Here is a 16,513-nt window from a genome sequence, read left to right as displayed (position 1 = left end):
AGTTATTAAAATACAAGAACTGTTTTATGGTAGTAATGCGTTGCACTTTTGGAGTTCCAATTACACAACGTCCTCAGGGAGATTGTTCCACAGTCCAACGGTGTGTGGAATAAAAGACCTCTGGAACTGAAAAGTTCAGCAGCGAGGCACATTTACTGCATATTGGTGCTGCTGTTCAGCAAATCTGGTTGTTCTCGGCAGGAGAAGGGGATCATGGGTCAATTGTAAATTTGAAGGATCTCTGTTAAAATACAGCTTATGAAAATTAACAAACAAGTGACCGTCGGTCGATGGTCCAAGTCATGACTGCTAATATTAGGAAACAGAGACCTTCCACCACGAACTACTCTATCTAAAAGAGGCAGTTCTCTGGCAGAAGCAAACGTCCCCACCTGAGAACAGTATTCTAGTAAAGGAAGGACAAATGGCCTAAAACTGGTTTTATTGATTTTATCACTGTTATGAATATGTGAGGCCTTACGTTTAATACCTAACTTCAGGGCGGCACTTGCCGACAGTTTCATTAGATGTTTCTCAAAAGGAAGATGTGAGTTGTGATTTATTTTTTTATCTTACTGGTAGACGTTAAAACGGCCCAAAGAAGCCCATAATGGTCTTGCACACAACCAGAGGAAACAAATTTCTGTTTTCATTAAACGCCAAAACATGAAACCATAATTCCGAAAAATCATCTTTATAGAAAAATGTAACTTAATTACTCATTAGGTGAACATGAAAACTGTATTTACAGGTAATGAAAAGATTCTTGCATATAGTCTTGATATTTATAAATCTGTTGCTGTTGCTGGAAAAGTATAAGCAGAGCCCTTATTATTTCTAGTTCAAAACTAATTGACTTTACGGTGATGTTCATTCATTGCCACAAGTACAAGATTCATGTTGGAATTGAACAGTTAATAATAGTAATGTTTTTTTTTTTTATTTGGCATCGCAGAAACTGCAACGTTGGTTGATTATACCTCACAGTTACAGGACAGTACGAGCATTCTGCTGTACTTCACTTTCTACGAACTACCGCATGTTTTCCTCTTGGTATACTTTTGGGCGTATTGTACTCTTTGATAACATCCCTAAGCATGTTCATGGGGCCTCTTTTGGATAGCACCCCTAAGCAGGTTCAAGGCCTCTTTTGTCAGTTCTCTAAGAAAGTTATGGTGGTTTGCGCAAATAAATAACAGTGGCAGAATATGTGGTGCTAGGTGCTGGGGCATGTCAGCCAGGAATTGCCTTAGCAGCTCACTTTCGACAAACCTCCCACGACAAGCGTTTTAAAGCCGCGACAACTTGATTGCCCTAATTTTTATTGCGGTTTTTTAAAGAATTTTTATGACATATACATATTGGAAATCCTTTGTTTTAATTATTTATATAAAATTCGAACTTGGTGTAATTTATACAAAATGTACTGTTATAATTTTTTATATTTAGGTTATATATGTTTTTGCATATGAGGCTCGTCATATGTTATGGTGTTTCTTATAGATTATTCGGGCAATTAGTAAGTGAGATTATGTTGTCCATCGTTACAGCATTTGTTTGATATCTTGACCAAGTAAAAGGATTAGGTTTCGTTATCATGTTTCCCCTTAACCCTCGCGCCCTTATCCCTCGAACGCTGCTAAACGAGATTATGTTTTCTACTCCTAACACCGTTCGATGCACTAAGCGTTAATGGAGTAGGCTTGTTACTGGATAATACGCGAACACGCATCTACAATATATACAGTATTCAAAATGCATATATTGAAATAGTGCATTCATATATAAGAACTGTTGTATGAGAGACAGCCCATATTGTTAATATTGAATTCATCACATTTGTGAATGGAAAAGACGGTTGTAAATTTTAGTTACATAAAGCACAAACGATCCAAACATGAATGCAATGTTATATAATTATATATATATATATATGTATATGTATATATATATTTATTTAGTGTATATACATACAGTATGTATGTATATGTATATTATACATATTTACATATGTATATATGCATATAATATATATGTGTATATATATAAACACATACATACATACATACATACATACATATATACATATATATATGTATATATATATATCACATACATACATACAAATGCATATATATATATATATATATATATATATATATATATATATATATATATATATATATATATATATATATATATATATATATATATATATATATATATATATATATATATATATATATAACTGCATTCATGTTTGGATCTATTATGCTTTATGAAACTATGCCTGTCTTCTCCATTCACAAATGTAATGAATTCAATTTAATCAATATCGGCTCCCTCTCATGCAACAGCTCTAACATATGAATGCATTGTATTTAAATATATGCATTTTGATTACTGTATATATTGTAGGTGTGTGTGTGTTCATGCATTTTCCATTACACACATGAGTATGTAACCCAGATTACCAAATTTTCTGAAGATTACGACATGTTTAGGAAGGATAATTATTCCACTTTGTGCAAACACGTACTGGCGTTTGAGGAGGAAGTTCTTGGTTGGTTTGAGTACATTTCTTCCACATTTCTTAAATAATTCATTTTAGTTTTATTATTAAAAGTTAGCCTGTTTACCTTCAAGAGATCTTAAGTTTTTAAACTCGACGTACTTTAAACTACATTGCAATGTTACACCGTTGTTTGAATCTACGTGCGTGTTTGTGTGTGTATACACATGTTTATGTGAATGGTGGAAGTGGAACGGTTTACTGTTTTTATTTTGTTGAATAGGTATAGGTGAAAGTAAGCTATAAACTCGAATAGGGAACACAGTCTTGTAAAATGTGTGCTGCTATTTGTTAAGGACAACCTAAAGTATATATTAGTAAACTGGACCTATAGTTGTCTAGTTTCATCTCTCTCGTTTGGCTTTCAAATACTATGGTGACTTAAAGAGAGAAGTTTGACTGAGTTTCATGGAAAGCAGCATGCGAAGAGTTTGATTGAAAGACATCTTATTATTCAACATTAATTTATGTTCAGGAAAACCCCCACATTTCCAACTTGGAATTTTGCGTCATAAGCTTTTAAGATTACTGGAACTTGATAGACTATGTAATAAAAGGAAAATTTTTTTTGCTCGTCCAATAATTCAGATGTGCAAACGTGGCTGGTTATTTCCCAGACAATTGTGGAAGATACATTAAGACATCGACAACAGCAACATACAGTGAATGACACAGTGACAAATAAACTGCTCAATTAATGGGATGCAGATTGAGCATATGGCCTTAAAGGAGAACGGGCAGAACCCTCAAGAGCCGGTGATCCTCAAGCACAACTTTGTAGACATCACAGTCTTCCCGATGAGCAAGAATCGCAATCTTCAGCTGGAAGAGTTGTCTGTAAACTTTCATCCTTTGAAGTCTTTAATCTGCAGTATATGAAAGATTATAATTTGGGAGTGCTACTCTCAGTGGAAGTTGAAATGGACTTGAGTAAAAACGAAGATAAGCTGTGCGGGTAAATGATGTCTGTACTGAGGAGGAACTGTTACAGCAAGGCGGAAGTCTCACATGCCAAGCTTACAAAAGCCGGTTGGCGATACAAAAATCTACATGTAAATATGTTTACATGAATTTTTTCATAATGTTCTCTACTGTTAGTCGTAAGACTTATTTTGGTAATGGACGATGGGCCGGAGAGAGTAATTATTTTGAAGACCATAGGGAAATGTTTTCCTTTTTTTAAAACTGAAGTGATGATCAGAAATCAAAATGAAATTCTAGCACAGATAATTAGATAAATGTCGGTAACATGGATGCAAGTGGATTTAAATTTAGAATTAGATTATCCACTTTGAGATTGAAAAGACTTGGATTATTCAACTTTGAGATCGAAAAGAATTACTGTAGATTATCCAACGTTGAGATTATCCAGCTTTGAGATTGAAAAGAATTAGATTATCCGACTTTGAGATTGAAAAGAATTAGATTATCCAGCTTTGAGATTGAAAAGTGTTAGATTATCCAATTTTGAGATTGAAAAGTGTTAGATTATCCAGCTTTGAGATTGAAAAGCGTTAGATTATCCAACTTTGAGATTGAAAGGAGTTAGATTATCAAACTTTGAGATTGAAAAGAATTAGATTATCCAACTTTGAGATTGAAAAGAATTAGATTATCCAACTTTGAGATTGAAAAGAATTAGATTATCCAACTTTGCGATTGAAAAGAATTAGGTTATCCAACTTTGAGATTGAAAAGAGTTAGATTATCCAACTTTGAGATTGAAAAGAGTTAGATTATCCAACTTTGAGATTGAAAGGAGTTAGATTATCCAACTTTGAGATTGAAAAGAATTAGATTATCCAAATTCGAGATTGAAAAGAATTAGATTATCCAACTTTGAGATTGAAAAGAGTTAGATTATCCAACTTTGAGATTGAAAAGAGTTAGATTATCCAACTTTGAGATTGAAAAGAGTTAGATTATCCAACTTTGAGATTGAAAAGAGTTAGATTATCCAACTTTGAGATTGAAAGGAGTCAGATTATCCAACTTTGAGATTGAAAAGAATTAGATTATCCAACTTCGAGATTGAAAAGAATTAGCTTATCCAACTTTGAGATTGAAAAGAGTTAGATTATCCAACTTTGAGATTGAAAAGAGTTAGATTATCCAACTTTGAGATTGAAAAGAGTTAGATTATCCAACTTTGAGATTAAAAAGAATTAGATTATCCAACTTTGAAATTGAAAAGAGCTAGATTATCCAACTTTGAAATTGAAATCAGTCTGTCAAGAGCGGATGGTCTGAATGTTTTGCAGAACTGTAAAATTTGCTATGAAAGAAATGATGATGATGTTTATGGGAAGGAAAGGCCTACTACTGGCTACCAGAGTCTCGATTAGAATTTACTGCCAAGATTAATGGGGTCGGGAGCCAAAAGCAAGCAGGACTGGAGACACTCCAGGTGTTCTTATGGGGAAGTCCAGTGGTGATGAAAAACCAGTAGATCTATAACTTGGTAATAATTTAACACGAATGAGGGATAATGTATGTTCAGGTACTAAAGCTGCACAAAGATAAAATGAGTTTAATAAAGAAACTACGTGTATAATTCAGAGCACGTCATTCAGCAGGCTGTAAGAATAGTGTTAGTATTTTGGAATGTTTCTATGAAATTTGACAAAGGTGTCTGTAAGAATGACTGTAACTTAGGCTTCTACTACTCTGATAAGTTATAAGTCCTGCAAGGAAACCTAATGTCAGGATATGTTAGAAGTAGAATGGCATTATCCTTCAATTTTAGTTCAAGTTGCAGAATCTGTCAGTTAGCACTGACTCTTCCATTTTATAATGTGTCGTTTAATGAGAACTTTCATAACTGAAGTGACAGGAATTTACCTCTTAATTGTGATTTGGAGTTTGCATCATGTATGATGGCAGCATCAGTATTCACACCACTGGCTAAGTTGTTATTCAGTTTTATAGATAAAAGCTTGCTTGATATAGATATCAGTCTTTTATAGGGAATGTCAGATTACTTTATATATATCTTGCTCTCCTAAATAAGTTTATATTGAGTTTACAAAGACCAAGTCAATGTAAATTTTAGAAGAGTCTTTACTTATGGCCACCAGAAGTTTCCCAAGAATTTAATGCCAAACCACAATGAGATGAGCACATTGGTTAAGCTTAAGGGCATCCAAAAATATAGAAAATGTACGTAGCTGCAGAACAAAATCTGGTCCGTAGTCTGATTATGGTTCGTATTGTAAGGAGAGGAAAAGCATTAATAAGTAAGCTCAGCCATGGAAAAGCTTTTTGCATGGTCGTTAGTATGATTCTTTGGAAAGCTATTTCCATAAGCATGCAAGAATAAAAATACTGCATATTTATTAGAGAAATGGCTTACAGATGGAAGTGTTTGGAGATGTAAGTAAGGGAATACATAATGATGAAAAGATTAAAGCTTTATGTCAAGAGGAAGTAGCCTACTTACACTCTTAACTATTTAAAGAACAGAAGTGAATTGGAATGCACATTTGGATGGAAGGCTGATTAAATAGCAGTTGATGAGCAAAGGGGAGGGAAAGGACGGAAATACAGAAATGTAGCAGGAAGGATTTCTGTGATGGATCATAAAAAATTAGAATGCATTCATGAATTTATGTACGAGCATTTCTTTAAGAACTTCTTTAATGAGGATTATGACGGGTTTACATTGAATCTTGATCTTCACAGATTGCGATTGTCTCACTTTGAGCCTTGCACGCTGTAGGGTATAACTCTTACACTGACAGTTGATCTCAGCGGACCATGTTCTCCCATGGAATATGATGATTCTACATCCCAAGATTCTAAATCACATCTATTAGCCTATGATTCAAAAATGCTAGCTAACACCAAATACAGATATCTGGAAGTAACTGGTGATTGAAGACATTGCTGTATTGCATAGGATGTGCATCAATGACAGCAATTCTTGAAGTGCCCAAATAAAGTACAATGAAACGTGCATGGCAGTGTTATTATGTAGGGTATAATATCTAAGCTTATATCTCTAGAAAATTGGCAGTAGGTATGTGTAACCACCGTACATAATTAACAGATCCTGCTGAGTGTTGTCACCTGTCAAGGATGTGTCACAGGAAAAAAAATGGCTCAGGGCAGATGTTGAACTTTCATATGAACATACCCAGTTTCTCCCTTTACATATATGCTGGCATGATGCTTATGTTTTTGTCTTTAATGTCAAAGGACCAATTTTCATGAGTTGTCGTTTGTTGATCCGTCGATGCTAATACTTGTAAGTCTTAGAAAACTTTATAAATTTTCTAGTATTGACCTAATAACTTCCATACATTAAGTATCTTCTTTGTTTCTTTAGAGATTTAGTTCATGAAAAGGCAATTTGGTTTTATGTGAATATAGGAAACTGTATCTTCATTATAACTTACTTTAACATTTCGGACAGACCACATAAAGGTTTTTAATCATACTCAACAAATCTGAACAGGATCACTACTTTCACCTTTACTATCATTCTTACATTGTAACTCTATTTCACACTTTTAAAATCACATAAGGCTATTGAAAGAGGCGATTTCCATCTCTATATCTGAAGCCTAGACCTACCTAATGCACGCCTTTCACACCCTTATTCCCCTAAAGTCTCTACGAACAGCATTTCAACTTAGCCCTAATTTATACGTACATCAATAGCACCTCTATTTGTGTGGTATCTGTGTAGCCCGTCAACTTCCCACCAGATTCACACCATACATCTCTCATGCACCCTGATACATTCTTAAATTCTACTTAAAGCTCACTACTCAGATGCTCGCAGCACAATGAATTCTCTTTTTGACTTGACACTTGTTCTCGTTTATTCTTTACGTAGCATGTGATTGATCAGTCTTGCATATCTTCATCTCTAGCATACTTGATACGTTGTTGATTTTATTAGATGTGGTTACTTCTAAAAGTAAAATATCTTTCAAAGCACAAAGACTATTCTCTGAATCTTAAATCTGAAGGCCCTCTGGTTATGTGCACGCGTACAAACATATGTGCCACCATGTGTATCTCAAAGCACTAGTAATGCAAATATGAACCATTGTAATTGATTTGACATTTTTTCTCACATGGAGACAGACATTAGTTGAATATTCCATGTGATTTTGAATGTATATCCATGAAGCTTCTATGTAGCTGTACATGTTTGGTCATTATTTTGATTTTGAACATAGCCAATATATTAAAGCCCATATTTGCATTTCTAACCAGTTATGGATTGTGGTAACCCTAAGCCTCCAGATGTGTAAGAGTCATCAGTTTTCATTAGCAAATCATTTCTGGTATCTAACTTTCAGCATCATGTGCACCTTGATATGCTTCTGCCCAGATATGGAAGCACTCTTGACATCTAAATTGTTACTTCATTCAGCAATCATGGATATAATTTGAAAGACCTTTCTTTCATAAGTAATGGCAGTTATCTTTGCTTAGAATGTCATTTGCAGTTTTTCATATGAGTATTGTGATTATTATTTACAAACAACACATTTACAGAATTGTGGTAGGTCTGTTTTGGTGTGATTTACCTCAGGCGTTGTTGTAGTTTCACCTCTTAAAGATAATATGTAAGCACAACATTCTTCTGTTATACTTGAGTTAATGGTGCATTGTGATAAAATTGTTTATAAGGGAGGCTGTGGGGTTTTGTTGGCACTGTATTTTAAAGAAGAGATATTGTGGTTTGTACATTGGTGTGAGATTTAAAAGGCTTACATTAACAGCCACCTGCCAGGGCAGGCAATGAAGTAGGTGGCAGTGTATTGTGTGGGAGCAAACTGAAAATAAAACTGCAGATTACCCACAAGGTAAACCTCAAATTTTAAAAGGAACTAATGAGATTCATAACAGGCTTGTGTATGAGAAAATAATCTGAAATCGATTATTTTGATAACTGTGTACTGCTCTGAACAGTAAGTTGAACGCCTGACATTTAGCTGCTAACACTGCAACTTCAAAAGATGTACACATGCTAGTTATACCCCATGAAGGGTTGTTTAGTTTTTAGATAACATGGCAACTTTACACTATTGTTTAGAGAAAAATGTCACTCATGATGACTGATATGCTAAGATAATCTTAAACACTATTGCCATGTCGATTACCGAAACATCTCCGATATCTGTATCTACCCAGTGATATTTTGAAGAAGAAATGGAGTTGAAATTTGTCTCCATTACAGAGAATAAAAGATGAATTCTGTTATCTAGGGATTTTTCTTTGGAGAGAGTGTATCAATCACCCCAGAACTAACCAGACTCAGATGGTCACTATTGTGTGGTCATGAAAATTTTGAAGTCTGTGTGGAGGCATGAGTTAATGGTTAATGCTGTATGCTGGTGAATAAAGTTGATTCTTTTGTCAACGCACCAGAGCAAGAGGCTTGCGAGCTGTTGGCAAGCAATGCATTTTCCTGATCTTTGATAAGAGTAACTATCCTTAAGTTTCCATAGTGTGTCAGTTTCCTTTACTGAATCGTTTTATCGCACAATTCTTTTTCAGAATGTTTAATGTTTGTTACTTAATTAGCGTCGCTTAGAAGTAGACCATGCTGAGCAGTCTTGAATAAGTAGCTGTTTCTTTACAGTTAGTGTCAACTGCATTATTCTTTAATTTTTGTTTGGGAGATTGATGATAACATTGCAAAGCCATCATAACTGCACCTTAGCAGCCTCCCAAGTCTGGTTAGAGCATTACAGTTTTTTAAAAGCTAGATTCTTTAAACCACTGATACACATTCATATCACAATCGCTAATGTACACTAAAATACAAATTACAGAGCGTGTTAGAATGCGTCCACGCCACTGCAAAACATCACAAACACGTGGCAGCAACTTACTACACGCACATCACAAATAAGAGGGATACACTTCAACGACTTCTTGGTAGTTCTGATCAGCGCTTTATACGAGTATCCAGCGTTTACCGAAGGTTCCTTCGCCATTATCGTTGTTGACTTGTTTTCAGCCTATTTATGATATGAATGAGATAAGTTGTCGATATGAGTTTATGACAAGCTTTACTGTAGTATGGGGACATCCTTTAGAAAAGTAAACAACTAACTGATAATACCAGGACATGCTGTGGATATTGAACTGTTAAGTTATACTCACCGCAATGGAATACGCCTTCTCCCTTATTAACTGAATCTACTGTATTTTCGAAGCAATACTGGAGAGAGGTTCAAGTAGATTTTCATTTCAAGTTGCCGTCAGTCATAGTTATGTCTGGATATTTAGAATGCAGGATTTGATAAGCAGCGAACTTTGTTGCATACGCCCTTTCAAGGCATGTAAGAATAATACTGTTTTTCTCCAGTGCGTTCCTGTATGGCTCACGACTTAAGCAATAATAATGTTTTTTACCTAGTGAATTTATGAAAAATCAGAATAGTAGCAATAGGGGCGCTTGTCCTAAGGCATATCAGAAAGCTAATTTAAACCGAAAAGTTTCTTTGATTTATAACTTATTACTAATAATAATAACCATTCAGTGTGCTAACTTTTAACATGCATCTGTTATATAGTAATCTAGTACATTTATTATCACGAAGATGAACACATCGACATTTAGAATTACAAGCCTATGTTAATCCTGCTTAGTATTTTCTAATTCACACTATTGTAAGAGTATTTTGTTTGTGTGACTGTGTACGAGTGTGGATGTGTTGAAAGTGATTTAGAACTGTTTGTATTTTCATTTGTGCATAGTGGTCTATTAACTCTATATCAAAATATATAGGATGACCTTTTTAAAACTGAATAGTGATTTATTGCGTTTTGTTTTAAATAGATTTAATAACTAATTTATTATTGAGGAACTTGAAACATCTAATTTTTAGACATCACATCAGACGGAAGTAGGACGAGAATGCGGTATATTGTATATTCCTTTAGGCTGATACCAATTCTTAATATTTTATAGCTTTTTTTTTTTTATTTTTTTACTAAATGGCTATTGGTTTGAATTGTGATAATTCTTTTGGTGGCGAAGGAGTCATGAAATGTAATTCCTACAAACTATAGCACAAGTAAAAGGAACTTGCGTTGAAGTTGAACATTCAGCACCTAAATGTGTGAGAATATGATCTGTGTTTATATGGGAAGCAGTTTTTATAAGACTGGAAGATTCTGATTGGAAGAATGATTGAGAAATCTCCCATGCCAAGAGGTTTGGGTCACTATGGAGACCTCTTTTTCCTGCAGAAAGAGACTGATGGAAATCACACCATAGCTCGTGGAAAGAGAACTTGGAAGAAGGAACAAATGAGGAGACACAGAATCAGATGGGTTTCTAAGTTGCTGTTACTACTCCCTTGGTTGAATCCCAGGAGGGACTGTAGGTCAGCCGCGTTTATAGGAGACCACCAGGGCAGTTTCACATGGCGTGCAGGTGTCAGACGTCCATCATCATATCATTCCAGTGGTCTTATCTTAATAATGAGGGTCTTGAGGGAGTAGTTTGAGTCCTTCCAGTGCCACCATGTGATACCAGTCTCGGGTCCTTGGTAGCGTCCTCGTCGGTATTGGCCAGTGGGTTGTGCGCACGCGCAACGTCCCCACCACCATCCTCCGCCCCCGCGACCTTTTGTGCAGCTGCCCCCTGGAAGGAAATGAGAGTTAATTAACACCTCTTACAAGTTTTATATTATCCATCATTCTTAAACACTTTAGCCTAAGAAAACTAGTGCTTCCTTTGTCTTTTCACTAATCTTGCTTTAGCTTTACCCTATATTAATTTATCGTGCTTAGAATATAGGGAATATCCCTTCGAAATTGCTTTTCTTGCTTAAGTAAGATGAAGACGCATTTTCCATTCATTCATTATGGGTGTGTGTGTGTGTGTGTAAATTTCTGACTCACAACGGAAACGAACCTCGATCTCCCAAATGACAAGCCAAGGCAATAGTGACGGACCTAAAAAGGTCATAAAAGAAGGTGGAGCCTAAGTGCTCCGTACCTGAGGTTGTTCCTGGCCAAGCCTCTGAAGTCTACCATACTAGCGAATTTTACCCACATTCCCGACCCATCAGCGAGTCAGTTGCTACCATTTTATCAGAATTACCCTTCATCGGGAGGTATGATGGAAATAATGAACACATGAGCATGTGTTTCATAGAAAGAAATTTCTGACTCACAATGGAAATGAACCTTGGTCTCCTGAGTGACAGGCCAAGAGGTAATTCAAATAAAATGGTAGCGACTGTCTCGCTGATGGGTTGGGAGGGTTGGGTAAAATTTGTTGGTATGTTAGGCTTCAGAAGTCTGCTCGGGGAAAACCTTGGGCACGGAGTACTTAGGTTCCAACTTCTTTTCTGACCTTGGTAGTTATGTTGCTACTGCCTTGGCCAGTCACCCTGGAGGCTGAGGTTCGTTCCCGTTGTGAGTTAGAAATTTTTATCTGTGAAACATGTGCTCAAGTGTTCATTATTCATTGTTTCCATATATATATATATATATATATATATATATATATATATATATATATATATATATATTTATTTATATATATATATATATTATATATTATATATTATATATTATATATATATATATATATATATATATATATATATATATATATATATATATATATATATATATATATATATAGACAGATATATAAGAGAAGGGGTAAATCCTAGAAAAGACTTGACACAATCAATGCCACATTTTGAGTGTTAAATTCTGGATAAGTCTCCTATCTAGAACACTTCCACTACAATACTTGCTTCATATACCAATGTGGAAGGTTCATCAACAGTGCATCGAACCAACCTACAAAGAGTACACCATTCATCCCTTATCTTGTACAAACTCTTCTACACCACCTAGTTAGCCCTTTCTAGTTCATCCTTTCCTGCTCCCTCCCAAAACTTCCGAATTGAACAATCTTCGCCAAACCTTATGATTCTTTATTTTTTTCCACATAACTGAATCGCTTATCCATATCCCTTAAGGGGCAATGCTGTCATTGCACCTAACACTGTGCACTGTAAGCATTACTAAAGGGTGTTTGCAGCATCCCTTCAGTCCCTAGCTACACGCACCTTTTAGCTTTTTAATTTACATCTATTCATGCTTCCTTTCTTCCAGCTTTGTGTTTAACATCTCTAATTCTTACTTCTTTGCGAAACCCAGGGGTTTTCTTCCAGTTTCACCCTTAGGTCCTTGTATTTCTTATTTATTTATTGGTTCTCTTTATCTTGCTGTCCAACCACTCCGGTTGCCTCAGTGCTTGGCTTTATCTCCGAATAAGATTCATTTATATATTCACTGATCTGTCTTTTAACTTTTAATAATCTGTTGTTAGTTCTTCTGTGCATCTCAACATTTCTTACTCCTTCAATTGTTTTTATACCACAAATACTATACAAACAGGGGATCTCTACATCTTCCACCCTTTCCTTTTGTTTGCATTTATCATCTGCATCTCAAAAGAGTTGGCTCAACAATTCCTTCATACATTCCAACCTTGGCTTCCTAGCTTCCTCCTTACCTTACACACACTTCTAACATCCCCTGCTTCACCCGCTCTCTGACTCACATCTGCTCTCATCCTAACATCATCTGATATATTTGCTCTCAAATACTTATATGCACCTACCTGTACCAACCTAACCTTACTCTTGTCCACATTTACTGACAACTTTCTCTTCATGCAAACAACAGCCATTCGACACACATTACGTACAATTTTTATCCCACATTTTTGCACCAACACCGACTGCTCTTTCTTGGATTTCTTACATTGCTCATCTGAAAATATTACATCATCCACAAACATAATTCACACTTGTCACAAGCCCACTGTTCTATCAAACTTCTTCAAATTGTTTCATGGCAAGTACTTCATGTGTGCACCTTATTTCTTGTCTAGACACACACTGTTCTCCTGTCAATACTGTCACCTTGTCATACTTTATCATACTTTATGTGTAGGTATGAAAGTATTTGCAAAACATACGTGGGTGTGTAAAGGTTTCATGAAGAATTGTAAATAAGATTTATTTTTTACCAATTTAGCCCAGGTTATAAATGTCTGGTGTTGATGACCATGGTCACTGTGAGCCCAATTTACACAAATCAATCTACAAACCCACCTTTGTGTGCAAGCGGTGATTAAAAGTGGGGTAAAGATGCACTGGGACGTTGCCTGGGTACGCCTAAATGGTTTTCATGTGATATTTTGATTAAATATTCTGTCCTTTATGTAATGTTTTGTTTCTAATCATTACTTTTTCCACTGAAGTACATCTCGTGCATGCAATATTTTTGTTTCTTTTCTGATTATCTGTTGTGATTTTTTTTCATTTGTTGCTTTCATTTTGACATTTCATTACATGCAATTGCTTCCATGTAATAATTGTTATATTTGATCACCCCCACGTATCTAATACGCTGTTGCTTGAATGAATTTTCAATAGTTTTTCATTTGTTTTTTTCAACACGTGTCTTATAGCTTTTGATGGGTGATTCCCATCGCAGATTACCTCTTCAGAGGAGTTTGAGGAAAAGAAGATGAAAGGGATCCCGCACAATGCCCTGTACCTCCGTAGGGTACTGGGTACTGATCTTCAAAGGGTCAGACCTTTGCACAGATATCTCATCTCTCATATCTAATTGAGAGATCCATGATGACAAAGGAATCGTGTGCTCTGACGCCGGGCTAACGGACGAGATCAAGAGAGAGAGAGAGAGAGAGAGAGAGAGAGAGAGAGAGAGAGAGAGAGAGAGAGAGAAAAGGCATAATTCATAGGACTGATGTTTACTGATTTGTGAGTTTTCCAGACAACGGAAATGTATTTTTTGAAGGTTCTTCCTGGTGACATTATATGGAACGTTATCGCCATTTCCCCAGTTGTTCTCCTTGGTTTCTTTCTTTGGTTATCCCTTTTTCTCATACTTCGCCCTTTCGGCTTCGTATCCATGTAATTTTTTATGTAAAAGAGGGGCCGAGAAGTGTGGCTGTTAATGTTAAGCAGATTGGCCAAGACGTAGCATCTTAATTGAATTTTGATACCAGCCGTTCTCTACGGCTTATCCTTACTATTTTCATTGGCTACTCTGACAGTATTCTGACATATGTCTTGGGAATGGCAAAAGGCCTCTCACGAGCTTGAGGAGTTGTTCCCTGTGCCCTTTTTGTCAATCTTTGTTCTTATACAGTTTACAGTGAAAGAAGTTAAACCGTGCTCTCAGTTCCTCTGTCTATCAGTATCTCATAGACTGGGGCGTTGTTGCCGCCGACCACCCCCACCCCCCCTCCCTCCCTTTCCAAGGAAGACTTGTCGATACTGATCACGATGAGTGGGTATCACGAAGGCACTTTATATTTCAGCTACCAATAAGTCTCTACATCTTTTAAAATGAAACGAAACTGAATTTATTATCCAGCTGTTGTATAAGATTATATCTAAAGATTGTAGTTGATCGTTGTAACTGTGACCAACCGTGTCAGTATTGTTGTTGGAACTAGCATCATCAACCACCATATATTTTCCATTCCAGTTATTCCATAATAAAATTATTTAATTTTGTTTTGTACATATTATCGTCCTTTCTTTCCCCTTGAAATGAAAAGCAATTATTAGTGGTTAAAAGTTTATCCTACAGTCGATGCTCTTTGGCAACTGATTGTGTTTAATTAAGGAAACCATAAAAGTCAAGTCCATTCATTCAGGTAATGAAGTCTCTTGATTCGTGAATGCTTTACACAAGCACACTGCAGTCATCGAAAGAGTCGTGTGAGCCAATAATTCATTCATTAAAGCCTCATTATTGTGAGATGTGACCTGGCCCTTTTTTCGATTTTTTTCCCTATATTCCCTTGTGAATGTGAGTCGTCTAAGTTTAGGCCTATCTACAAAATGTTTCTCCTCCTCTGTTGTGGGTTTATATGAAAAAGATTTTTTGCTCCCCTTTTGCAGGCTGAGCAACGAATGTTTGCTCTCCCATTGTGGGAGGTTTGCTTGCTAATTGCATGGTAAAGCTACGAAGTTTTACTGAAGATTTTATCCCCTTTTGCACGGCATTAAATATATCTCCCCTTTTTTTTTTGGTTGACGGTTTCATTTATTCTTTCCCCTTGCTGGAGAGCACAAGACGAATACTTTCTAACTTTTGTTATGATTGATAATTTTGATAAGCTTCCCATTCTTAATAAATCGGTGGTCCTTCAAAGTATTATTCGTATGGGTCTTTAGTGTGTGGTCCAAGGGCACTCATGACTCCCAGTCTTCCATTTCCAGGAGAACCCTATTTTTAAAGTATAAATTATGAAAAGGGTTATTTTTTATTTTGAGAAATCCTCCAGGTGCTGATTCTTTGTTGCAGTTACAAGAATAGTAAACTCTTTCGTTTACTGTAATGTTCTAAAATTTTATTTGTTAATTTCTTATAGACATTTATTTTTTATAATTTAATTGTTTAGCAAGATGTCAGAAGAAATTCCCGTATATTTTATTCATGTAAATGAAGTCAGTATGATTCCCATAGAAGTTTACCTCATCTGTTTGTTCGAGATATGTCCAGGTCGGGTTGACCGAGATATGCAATGTCTATTCAGAGTGCGAGCAGGTATATATGCCAGAAATTTTGAGAGCTGGAGGCGATGAAATAAATAACAGTCCATGGTTGGTGTAGAAGACCAGACCAAGAGGACAAAACAGAAGGCAAGACAAGACAAAGCAGTTCAAATATCACGTCCCCAGCCACCTCACATCCCCAGTCGTCTCACGCAGGTAGAAAAAAATAATACAGTGCTTTCAGTTCAACAAAAATTTTAGTGTTCTGCCTCTGGAGGGGAACCATTCTAATGGCAATCTCTGACTGTTACTTACCCAGAAGTTATCATATTTAAGTTGCTGTAAGTAAACTTTATGTTTTATATATTTTTGTTTTAATCACACCATGTATAAAGCCATT

At 35.8% G+C, this 16,513-nt stretch overlaps 1 protein-coding gene and 1 long non-coding RNA gene across 3 annotated transcripts in view; one reads left to right on the top strand and one right to left on the bottom strand.

The window, feature by feature from the left end:
* The window catches only part of LOC136838867 (uncharacterized), a 161,396-nt gene that overhangs the window by 43,754 nt on the left and 101,129 nt on the right, over positions 1-16,513 (top strand). The gene's annotated exons all lie outside the window — the stretch shown is intronic.
* Positions 6,191-16,513, bottom strand: part of LOC136838865 (ficolin-2-like) — a 149,073-nt gene continuing 138,750 nt past the window's right edge. For both annotated transcript variants that reach the window (XM_067104527.1, XM_067104528.1), the window contains one exon: positions 6,191-11,189. In XM_067104527.1, coding sequence (XP_066960628.1) covers positions 11,002-11,189 — 188 coding nt within the window. In that variant the 3' untranslated portion in view covers positions 6,191-11,001. The remainder of the gene's footprint in view (positions 11,190-16,513) is intronic.

This window comes from Macrobrachium rosenbergii, chromosome 5, assembly GCF_040412425.1.
Source record: "Macrobrachium rosenbergii isolate ZJJX-2024 chromosome 5, ASM4041242v1, whole genome shotgun sequence".
Classification (NCBI taxonomy): domain Eukaryota; kingdom Metazoa; phylum Arthropoda; class Malacostraca; order Decapoda; family Palaemonidae; genus Macrobrachium; species Macrobrachium rosenbergii.
This window is presented reverse-complemented; position numbering and strand designations above follow the sequence as displayed.